This window comes from Delphinapterus leucas, chromosome 4, assembly GCF_059928025.1.
Source record: "Delphinapterus leucas isolate spDelLeu-1000000601 "Yukka" chromosome 4, BTC_Dleu_Yukka2, whole genome shotgun sequence".
Lineage (NCBI taxonomy): Eukaryota > Metazoa > Chordata > Mammalia > Artiodactyla > Monodontidae > Delphinapterus > Delphinapterus leucas.
Window position 1 is genome coordinate 130,440,175 of NC_143132.1, and position 11,577 is coordinate 130,451,751.

Sequence of the window (11,577 nt, forward strand, 5' to 3'; positions counted from 1 at the left end):
CAGGAAGCAACCACAGAAGTTTTGAAGAAGAGCTGCTTGCCCCGGTGTATGTTGGAAGCAGTGAAAGAAAACAATCAAGCCACTTGGGACCTTTTCCCTCTTACTGTGGTGCTCAGGCCAGGCTGCCCTGCTGAGCTCTCTGGAGTCATCTTCAAGATGCTGAATTCCAAACAGCCTGATCACCCTGTCCTCCTTTCCTTTAATCTCAGAATGCAGATCGGGGGCCTGAGTGGGAAGAGGCCGCACATGAGGGTACGGCCTGTGGATGCTGGGGAAAAGGCCCATAGGCCACCAGTGGCCCTTCAGGCTTCCTCAGAGACTGGGCAGCTTGGGAGGAAGAGGTAGTGACAGGCGTTGGGCCAGCCACTCCAGACATGCCAACCACTACACACACCCGCATGACATCCATTCAGTTCACCTTCCTCCACAAAGTATCCTGGCCCCATCGGCGACAAGGGGTGTGGGGCATGAAGACTCAAAACACCGGCCATCTCTCTCACACTTTATGATTGCAGACTTTTTGTTAAGGCTGAGTTAACTGTTAAAAGACACACCTGACTATTTTGCCAACACTGATTTCCCCTGAGACAACCTCCCTGCATGCAACTGGGTCCCAATCAGACTTCTGCTGAAAGTAGGTGAGAATTCACCCGTCAGCCCTGGAGAAAGATCGAACAAATGTCTTGTCAGGAGAGAGATTTGAACAAGTACCTCCCTTACAGCCTGTTGTTTTTCTTCCTAGGCTGTGATAGATTATATACACCAGCAGCGAGAGAGGCAGGAAGAATTGAGAAAGCAAGAAAAGGGGAAATGGGGAAGGGAAGGAAAGAATAAATAAAGGAGAGAGAGGACAGAGAAAAGAGGAAAAAGAAAGAAGATGCAATATTCATGAGCCACATTTACTCTGATACATGATACACATATACCATTACATAGCTATAAGTATAAATGTGTTTTACCCCATAAATATAAATATCACACCTTGTATATGTGCATACCTGTGTTTCTGCACCAGCACACGCACACCCGGACAGCTGGTATCTCACGTGTCACAAGGACAGACCCTCCCCATGACTTCTATTTGTGATGCGGTGCACATACATATACAGTCCCCCAAAGCCCCACGGCAACATCTGCGCCTGTGTCGGCGCAGGAACACAGTGGGGTCTACTTGCTTAAAGGGAGTCTCTGTGTGTTAAAGCACACATCCAACCCGTAGGATTACGACGCGGTTACTGAGTAGGGGTCTGGTCCCTAGGTCCAGGAGCGGCGCAAGGAGGGGTGCAGGGGCTTCAGGCGGAGCCCCTGCACCCCTCTTCCCAGCGATCTTCTTCCCCGGCTCCGTCCCGGCCCAGTCACTCTGAGAGCGCAAGGGACAGGACAGGCCGAGGTTTCTTCGTTCAGTGACACGGGTTTCTGGGCTGAATTTCCCAAAGCCAACGCGCAGCTCTCTGCACCCCACCCTCGTCCGGCCCCCTCGCCGTCCCGCCCTCCCCCGGACCGGAGCTAGAAGTTTAGCCCCCAGCCAGCAGCGAAGGGCAGAGCAAAGGAGTCGTTTTCTTTCACCTGGAAGCTGCGAGGAGGCTTGGCGCGCCTCTCCCCGCTAGGGCCCGAGCTCCCAGGGCACGGGCCAAGTGCGGACGGACCCCGCCGAGGCCCTCGGCATCTCCCGGCCCAGTCCGCAGAGCGAGCACCGGCAGATTCAAGGGCTTGTGAGAGCGTGAGCGCGGCTGTCCGCCGGGCCCCCTAAGCTCGCTGGGAGGGGGCAGGCTGGTCCGGGCTGTGCGGGGCGTTTACAAAAAGTGACTTGGAGATGAACTCTCCCATGCGCGGCTGGCCGCCCCGCTATAGGGGCGAAGGCGCCTGACGCAAGCGGAACTCGGCGGAGCCCATACGAATCAGAACAGAGCGAGGCTCCTGGCGCACTAGGGACTCCAGGAGGCAGCTCTGCCAGAGACGCGGGTCTTGCCTCGGGAAACCGGAGGGTGGGGGGAGGGGAAGAGCGCAGAAAAGAAAACCCACCGAGGCGGGGACTGGCCTGGGCGGGGAGGGGCGGCGGAGCCGGAGCCCCTCTCTGTTGGGCGGACTGCCCATGGCCAGAGGCTGAGTTCCACTCCCGCCGACCTCTCCCTAGGGGAAGGGAAAGAAGAGAGAGGCGCGAGAGGCCGCCAGCGAGAGCGCGGGCGGTATCCGCAGTCTCCAGAAGTTTGAGACTCGGCCGTGAGCGGACTTGTGCGCCGGGACTCTTTGCCGCGCCAGCGCCAGCGGAAAAGAGCAGGGACTACTCGGCCGGCTTTGTCATGATGGCTAGCTATCCCGAGCCCGAGGACGCCGCGGGGGCCCTACTGGCCCCGGAGACCGGCCGCGCAGCCAAGGAGCCCGAGGCGCCGCCGCCGCCGAGCCCGGGCAAGGGTGGCGGCGGCGGCGCCGGGACAGCCCCGGAGAAACCGGACCCGGCGCAGAAGCCCCCATACTCGTACGTGGCGCTCATCGCCATGGCGATCCGTGAGAGCGCCGAGAAGAGGCTCACGCTGTCCGGCATCTACCAGTACATTATCGCCAAGTTCCCGTTCTACGAGAAGAACAAGAAGGGCTGGCAGAATAGCATCCGCCACAACCTCAGCCTCAACGAGTGCTTCATCAAGGTGCCGCGCGAGGGCGGCGGCGAGCGCAAGGGCAACTACTGGACGCTGGACCCGGCCTGCGAGGACATGTTCGAGAAGGGCAACTACCGGCGCCGCCGCCGCATGAAACGACCCTTCAGGCCGCCGCCCGCGCATTTCCAGCCGGGCAAGGGGCTCTTTGGGGCCGGAGGTGCCGCGGGTGGCTGCGGCGTGGCAGGCGCGGGGACCGACGGCTACGGCTACCTGGCGCCCCCCAAGTACCTGCAGTCCGGCTTCCTCAACAACTCGTGGCCGCTACCGCAGCCGCCCTCGCCCATGCCCTACGCCTCGTGCCAGATGGCGGCGGCCGCTGCGGCGGCGGCCGCAGCAGCGGCGGCCGCAGGCCCGGGCAGCCCAGGCGCGGCCGCTGTGGTCAAGGGGCTGGCGGGCCCGGCTGCCTCGTACGGGCCGTACTCACGCGTGCAGAGCATGGCGCTGCCTCCCGGCGTAGTGAACTCGTACAACGGCCTGGGAGGCCCGCCCGCCGCGCCCCCGCCGCCGCCGCCTCACCCCCACTCACACCCGCACGCACACCATCTGCACGCGGCTGCCGCACCCCCGCCGGCCCCGCCGCACCACGGGGCCGCCGCACCGCCCCCCGGCCAGCTCAGCCCCGCCAGCCCGGCTACTGCCGCGCCCCCGGCGCCCGCGCCCACCAACGCACCCGGCCTGCAGTTCGCCTGCGCCCGGCAGCCCGAGCTCGCCATGATGCATTGCTCTTACTGGGACCACGACAGCAAGACCGGCGCGCTGCACTCGCGCCTCGATCTCTGAAAGGCCGGGGCCCGCCGGCTGCGAGGATGCAGGAACGCGCGACGCCGGCCTTGGACGCAGCCACCGCCGCCAGCCAGACCGCGCGCCCTCTGGGGCCGCCCCCTGAGCCAGCGCCCACGGCCCCTCTGCGCCTCCGCGCTCCCCTCGGCTCCCCTCGCTCCTCTTTGTCTCCGCTTCTCCTCCTGTGCTCGCCTCCCTGCCCTCTATGCCCTTTCGCTCCTCCGGCCTACAGGCCGCCTCTCCACGCGTTTTCTACAGGCCTAGTCTTCTCCGGGCGCCCCAGAGTCCAAGCTGGACACCGGTTGCCAAAAGTCACGGCGGAGAGGAAGTGCCCGGGGCCGAGGTGCAGCCGGGCTTCGGCGGCGCAGACCTCCTGGCCTTTTCTCACAGGTCGGTGCGCTCGCGCTCGGCTCTCTCCGTCCGGCTGCCGCGCCATCCTTGGCTAGAAGCGCCGGCCTGGGCGGGCAACGAGACCCGTGCCGACTGAGAAAGGGACGAAAGTGTATTTGCTCCGCGTACCCTCTTGGAGCTGTTCAGAAGCCCCTTGCTGGGGCCCACTGGGCCGGGCGGGCGGTGGGCCGGAGCAGGGAGCCGGGGTTTACACCGCATCCGGGCTCGGAGAGAGGCTGCGTTTCCCCCGCTCTCCATCCCGGCGCTTCGGGCCCCTTCAGGCCCGGGCGTCTGGCTAATGTTTTGCTGAAAAGATGGGGAGGGCTATTTTAGATGATATCAAAAAAATATATTTTTTAAAAGAAAAATCTCACCGGAAAACCGGCGAAGTATTGTGGCCTTGGAGTTTGCTAAAGCAAAACATGAAAATCTTCTCTACAGGAGATTTGAAGTAGAATTCCTGCCGGCCCTTCAAAAAGCTGTGTTCACAGAGGTAGGAGAATATGCCCAGTAACAGACGGTTTCCTCTGCAAACTAGAGGATTTCCCCCCTCAACCTATCTTTTTAAAAAATATCAAAAAATTTCCCCTATCTTCCGATGCAAACCCCCGAAAGCCGGGAGATCACTGCCTGCCTGGCGGAAGCTGCAGGGACAACTCATCCCCTCCCTGATTTTTGTTTTTCAAACGTCTTGCTTCTCCCACCTTGGGCAGGAGAAATGTGAAACCCGGCAGCAGTCGGACCAGGCGGGCTTGTGGCCCCGAGCCTGCTGGCCCAGAACTCTAGACCTGGTTGTTCTGTAGTGTGTCGTTTGGAGGACCAAGTTTTTCTAGAAAGAACTAGAGCACTTTTGTTGTTTGTTTGTTGTTGTTTTGTCTTGTCGATTCCCGAATAAATTTTTTTGTTCTTTCTTTTCACACGGACTTATATTATTTACGTCGCGTCTAAGTTTGTTCAGCAGCTAGTTAAAAGAGGGAGATTTTCAGCAAAAAGTTATCCTTTTTCAGATAAACAAGGGTTGAGGGCAGCCGGAGTGGGGGGCCTTTGTGGTTGTCGCTGCTGCTTTGTTTTCCCGGGGATTGTTTGTTTTCTGTGTCATCGCTGGTCTGTTGAGGCTGTTTCACGTCATCGCAGAGACATTATTTGCCGTGGTTCTTTCACAAGGCGTGACTGTACGTAGGATTTGTTCTATTTTTGCATCCATGCAAGTTTGAACTTTACCTCCTCCACAGCCGTGCTAGGTGTATGGGCTGTGTTTTTATTATATTGTCTTCATGCTTTTCAATTTTTCCAGTTAAATCTAACAGCCAGAAGAGTTTATTCCAAATAGATAAAATCCTGGTTGCGGAAATGCTCTGTAAGCTGAAAACCTCTGTACAAATGTAACGAGTGACTGATTGCCTTATTTTTAATGGTCAGAATTCATTTACCTTGAGGTACGTGTAAGAGATTTGGCAATATCAGAGATAGGTGAACATACGGCCTGGCTGTAGAAATGTAATCTTTTCTCTCTCTTTTTCTTTAATGAGACTCTTCGAATAACGAATTCAGACTGGTGCTTCCGCGCAGGCACACGGGAGTTCGACCGGATTACAGGCCGGGGCTGAGAGGAGGATTAGAGGTGGTCAGCTTTCAGTCGTTCGGTGGGATGACAAGTATCAACCAACTCTTGCTGCCACTGCAGCGGCGCAGCTTGAGCTGGACCCCGCTCCCAGCCACGTGTTGCTCACTGCCCCCCACCCAGCCTGTACAGCAGTGGCCACAGGTCCAGGCCGACCAGTAAGCCGGGAGGAGCTGCCCGCGGCAAGGAATGAGCCTGCAGGCCTCCCACTTCAGCCTATACTGGTGGTTACGCCTTGGCAATGTTAGAGTGGGAGCCCTGTTATATGTAGTTGGCCCCAAGGGGAAGTGGCTCAGGCTCAGAAATCCCACTTCTTCCTCCGGCATCCCGGGGAGGCTGGAAGGTGGAGGATGAAGCCGTGCGGGTTCTGAGGAGCATCACCCCGAGACCGGGACTGGAGCCTGCCAGGGCCAGGGGAACCAGAGCAGGCTGCAGATGAGCTTCAGCCCCGGCAGGCGAGAAACCCAAGAGGCTGGTCAGGCTTGGTGTCTGGGTGCTTCTGGCAACCTGTTGCACTTTTGTCTGGCTGACTAAGGTGAGGTGGGGAAAAGAAAGTAGATGGCTGTGTGCTTGCCCGTGCTTTCTGTGATGTGAACATGTATCTCATTGGTAGTTGTATGGTCTATGCCTGCTGCAAACGTGTGTGTACAGTGTAAGTCATGTCCTGGTGACAGGGAGAGAGGTGTGTATATCTGTCATTCGCCCTCAGAGAGGGCATATATTTTAGGCATTGTAATAATCACATGGCTAATATTCAGGGAATGGTTACTGGGACCACAGCGTGTGTTGCATTCATAAGTCATTGGTAACATATGCAGTTATGTTCTGGGTATATAATTTTGGTTTGTTGAATGAAAACAGAGAATACATACAGAGCCTTTGCTTCAGCTGGTCGAGGCTCTCTGTTCCAAGGCTGGCTCTCAGCACCCCACAACTGCTATTCCAAGCAGAGAAAGAAGAGAAGGGAAGTCTTCTGGGCAGAGCCTCCAGTGAGGTGGGGAAGTTGGCCTAGGCCAGCGCTGAAGGACAGAGCCTTTCTCTGTCCCCCAAGAACTGAAAGGCGAGAGGCACCCACGACTGGGGAAAGAGCAGTAGCCTCACCCAGTTCGGAGGATGAGATGGAGGAATCGGGGAGGGATTCCTGGTCTACACAGGGATTAGAGGAGTTGAGAGAAGGGAGCCAAGTCATACCCCACTTCCCCATGGATGCCCGCAGAAAGACATCTGTCTCTAATTCCAGCCCCAGGAGGTTCTCCAAATCTCTACAGTTTGGTCATTTCCCCCCAGTGTTACAAGTTCGGGGCAATGGTTGATTTTCTTCATCTTTCATTTCCTTTCTTTCCTCTCCCTCTTTGCATTTTTGAGTTTCTGTTAGAGAAGAAGATTTAAGGAATACCCTAAGCAAGGACAAAAGTATTTAAGAGAGTTCCTGATATGTAGCAATTATGCCTTAGCATATACAGTCTGGTCTAGATGGCCAGACCATGTGGGTATATGTATACATGTTTGCCAGAGTGTATTGTAAATGCAACGTAAATAGCTTGATATAAATACGTTGCCAATTTCTGCATGTCCTGGGTAATGAGTTGCTACACATGGCATTGAATGAGGAGTATGTGCGCACTTGTGTGCGTGTAAACATCCCCACCCCCTAGAACTGCCCAGCCAGAGTACTTGGGTTCTGGCGGGGGAGAGTGTCCAGTTCTCGGGGGGACCTGGGAGAAATCCTTGCTAGTGCAGTACATGAACCAAGGGACTGTAAAATGGGGACCTAGGAGGTTCTCTGGGATGGCTCTGCACCCTACTCCAGAGGGTGTTCTGGGCCTGTTTCCCCCTTGCCTAAGTAAAGCGTTCACTGCTCTCCCTCCTGGCTTTGGGCAGGCAGGAAGCCCAAGACCTTTCGCCTGAGGTTAGGTGTCCTTCTGCCCTTGCCTGGGCCTCTCACCAGCCAAGGCTGGCGCTCCAGGCTGGGAAGAGCCCCCTGGTGGTGGGTGGAAACCAGGGGTGGACCAGGGCTTCTCGCAGCCAGATGGGCAGGAGAGGATGGGCCAGGAAACTGGGTCAGACCCAAGACAATCGGCCCATGAATAAGCTCTTCCCTTAATGGAGGTCTGGTGCACCAGAACCGCTGAGCCAGGCTCCTGGTCTCCAGGAGTGGGTCAGGCTCCAGGAAGAGCGGCTTGGTCAGGCTGAGGTTTCCTGCGATGCTCCCAGTCTGTGGAGATAAGCCAGCGGTGACTATGCCTTGTCAGTCCCGCTGCCTCTGGAGGGCAGCCCCTGCTTCTGGGAGTAGCCTGTGGAACCTATATGAAGGGGTGGGCCCAGGAGCCCACACCTCTCCTCTGTGGTGGGGACCGGAGGCCTGGAGTGGTTGGGAGCGACCTTCATGCCCCAGAACCACAACCAGAAATGAAAGATTCTTCACTTCACTTCTGAAGGATTCTTGAAACCAAGTGATCTGATTGGCTTTCTGCTTTCTGGAGAGAGGGCTCCATTCTGTCACAAGAGTGTCTGGGCCCCAGGAACCCCAAATCTTGTTTGGGGTCCTGAGAAGAGAAGGAGCCAGACAGAGGTCACCCAGCTGTCTGTCGGGCAAACAGCCTCAGAAATTTTAAGGAGAGACCTGAGAGTACCGAGCCCAGCTGCCCACCTGCCAACCGATGTTCGATGTTGGGGAGCTCAGTGGGTGAAGGGGGAGCCATCCAGAGGAGAAGGAAGCACAGGGCTGGGTCTGAGCTGTGGGCGGATTTTACTCTGGAAACATCTGCTATGCCAGCTGTTTGCTGCTCCCTCCTCGGTGGTAAGCTCTCACAAGCTTGTTCTGGGACCATGTCACCCCAGGGAGATGGTTTGTGCAGGAGGGGGCAAGGACAGGGACTGTTCAGCCTGGAAGGACTAGTGTGGAGGCTGGTGACCTCCTTTAATAACTGTGGGACCTTGGGGGAAAAAAAACCCTTCTGAATTTCAGTTTTCTCATCTGTAAAATAGAATTACATATACCTTGCCAGGGTTATTAAAAAAATGTTCTCATGTCAAAATGCCCAGTTTATAATAGATAGTCAATATGGTTTTCCTTCCCCTATTGAAAGAGGAAAGTAAGAAAGAAGGGAGGAAGGGAGGGAGGGATGAAGAGAAGGGGGAGAATGGAGAAAGGAGGGAAAGAGGAAGAAAGGAAAAGCCTTTGGTAGTAACTCTGTAGGGTATGACATCCAAATGCAGCGGCTGTGGCCACCCCTGCACGGCCCAAGAGCCCAGGCCACTGATCACCTTGGCCATCCGGGCTCCGGCGATTGCATCCACCCTGCCTCAGCCCCTTGACCCTGGGGGTGAGGCGCGTTCTGTTGCTGGGAATACCCGATTCGTGGGGGCACAGACGGAGAGCCTGGTCCGGGGCTCCTCCAACGGCCCTCTCGCTTCTCCTAAGCCAGCCTTCACCGATACATGAGGTTTTCCCTAAGAAAGGCCCACTGACCTGCGAAGTGACACCGACTCAGGCGCTTGGGACCAGCAGCAGCCGCCACTCTCAAGCTCTTGGGCCGACGCCCTCAGGTGCCTCCCTCTGGAACGCGCTGCTGTTAGAACTTTTTCAGAAAAGCAGTAGGTAGCCACGAGGTGGGAGGTGGCGGAGGTCAGCTTGTGGGAGAGCCTCTCCCCGGTCTTTGTGGAGAAACGGGAAACCTGAGGGGTAAACGCAGGAAACGGGTTGGCCGAGCTGCGGCGGGCAGAGGCGCAGCCCGCGGGTGACAGCGGAGACCGCATGGGGCCGTGACTCCGCACAGCCGGGCCCGGGCGCCAGAGCCTCCAGTCCGCGGGCCTGGTGACGGCGCTGCAAGCGCGGATCCCCAGGCGCGGACCCGGTGCCTCCTGGCAGCTCTAAAACTTCGGTGAGAACGACTGGGCCCGTCTGAGCTCAGGGTGCTCCGGACAGCAGGGCGAGCAGGGGAAGCGCAGGAGACCCTGACCGTCCCCAGAGGTGGCGGAGCGCACCGGGCATTGGCCTCCCGAGCCCCCGCCACGCCGGGAGACTGACTCCGCTTCTCCGCGTTGGGAGCTCAACCTGACCTCGTTGTCCTTAGTAATAGCACTATCAAACCGAATAAAATAAAACCTTTTCCGGATTCTCCACGGAAAGTTTTCTTTAGGCAGGCGAAGAAAAGGAAAGGACAGGATCCCGGGAAACTTCAATCCCTATGGATGAGGAGGGAAGGTGAATGTGCTTTTTGCTTTTTTTTGTTTGTTTCTAGGGAGAAAGAAGGAAATTCGACACATATTTTTAAAAATCTACCCCCAACAAGTCCCAAAGGCTATGAGTGTGAGAAGAGTCAGGAAACCGAGCCCCCGCCCACAGTGACATCGGGCCTTTGTCTTCTTTCCTGAAGCCCCCATGACTGCTGACCGCGCCAAGATAAAGGCCGGGTCAGAGCCCTGTGGAATCCCGAGGGAGGGGGCAGCGGGGCTGTCCATTGGCCGCTTCCAACAGGCCGGCCTTGCCGGAACGGGGCTACCCAGCCAGAGGCTGCTCCCCCAGCCCCAGGCCCAACTGAGGCACGGATCCCCGTTTCTCGACTTGCCCTGAGTCTTCTGCCACTAAGTTCCCTGGACCCAGTCCCCACCAGCGTTACGTTTTCCTATTTAAAGGCTCCAGGAGGGGTGAGGGGCCATGCCCGCCGTCTCCCCCCACCTCCCACCCCCGGGACGGACGTCGCCTGATTTGGTCCTCTAGAGTGGAATCGTGAGCAACTTCTGCTGCGTCTCTGGCGTTTGCGGCCGCTGGGCTCGGTTGGCCAACAGGATCCGAACCCGTGCCGTGACTTCGCCGCTGCGCCTCTGTGCCTTCTCGCAGCCCTGGAGACCCCTCCAGCTCTTGGCCTCAAATTTTCGGCGTAACGCCCTCCTGTCGGCCGAACGGGTCTGCGGAGGTGGCAGGAGAGCATTTGTGACCCTCTCCTACCGCTTTTTGTGATTTAGAAACGCCCGTCGCCGCGGAGCTCAAGCCTCCGTGCTGTTGCCTTTGCACGGCGGTGCGGAGACCCCTGTGGGTCTCCGGTGTGGGTGCGCGTAGGGTCGGTTTCTCCGCAGACACACGCAGGTGATGCGAGTGCTGCGCAGCTCAGACTTCTTCCGAAGAAAGAAGGGGAAGACGAGCCCGGCGACCTGCGCGTGCGGAGATGGAGGGATCTTCAGCAGTCAGGCTGCGCGCCTCCCGCGTACACCAACAAGGTTGTGCGCTGGGGCCCCCAGCCGGCGCTGCAGCCGCACATTTTCCCAAGCTGAGGGCGAATCCTCGGTTCCCTTCCCTTCATGATGGCTTGTAGGGGTAGGGGCCAGGGCCGTTCTCCCTGAGCTACTGGAAGATCCGGGCCCCTCTTTTATCTTCCATGGGGACGCGACCTGGGGAGGAAAAGGAAAGGCGACAGACAAGGGAAGTGAGGCCCTGCAGCCTCGCGTGCCGGGAGCGCTCTCCACCTCTTCCTCTCTCGCCCCTGGCCCCCACCCGCTGACTCGGGGATCTTGGTCCCCACTGAAACTGGAGCTGCCCACCGGCCATCAGATGAGAGATAAAGGAGCCTGGCGGCGCCGAGGCGCTGACCGGATCCGGGCTTTGCCGCACCCTGGAGCGGCACCTGAGATCCTACTTCCCCAGGTGGCACTGACTCAGTTGGAGAGAAACGGGTCGGCTGAGCAGTGTGTACATTCTGCCTCCAGGCACCAACAGTCACGTCCGCGTGCGCAGTGTGCCTAGACACCTCTGCACGAGGGTATCCCGTATCCGTGTGCGTGTACACGCATACGTGTGTGCATCTGTTATCAGTCTAGAAAGACAGGCAGACACATTTACACACGCGTGGTATACCTGTGCACACGTTTGAACTCTGTTCTTGCATCTGCCCTGTTCGCGCGCTGCGCAGACGCTGATGGAGCCGGCTGCTCGTGAGTAGTAATTGTGCCTCATATTTACATAGGCCTTTACAGTTTCTAATCACGATTTTTACAACTACCCTGGAGATACTGTCCTTTCGAATTTTAAGTGGGGAAACAAGCCAAGACAAGTTAATGGGTGCCCGTTTGCATGCAGACTGTGAGAGAGCGGGGCCAGCCAAAGACCTCGCCCGCTGTTGAACGTGGATG

General features: G+C 57.7%; 1 protein-coding gene across 1 annotated transcript; it reads left to right on the top strand.

Moving 5' to 3' along the window:
* The first annotated feature begins 1,818 nt into the window (after window positions 1–1,818).
* Window positions 1,819–5,422, top strand: FOXL2 (forkhead box L2). The gene has a single exon (XM_022582478.2). The coding sequence runs from the start codon at window positions 2,301–2,303 to the stop codon at window positions 3,435–3,437; it is 1,137 nt and encodes a 378-aa protein (XP_022438186.1). The 5' UTR covers window positions 1,819–2,300; the 3' UTR covers window positions 3,438–5,422.
* The last annotated feature ends 6,155 nt before the right edge of the window (window positions 5,423–11,577 follow it).

Coding starts and splice junctions, on each gene's coding strand:
- FOXL2 (XM_022582478.2), top strand. CDS start 2,301: ATGATGGCTAGCTATCCCGAGCCCGAGGACGCCGCGGGGGCCCTACTG.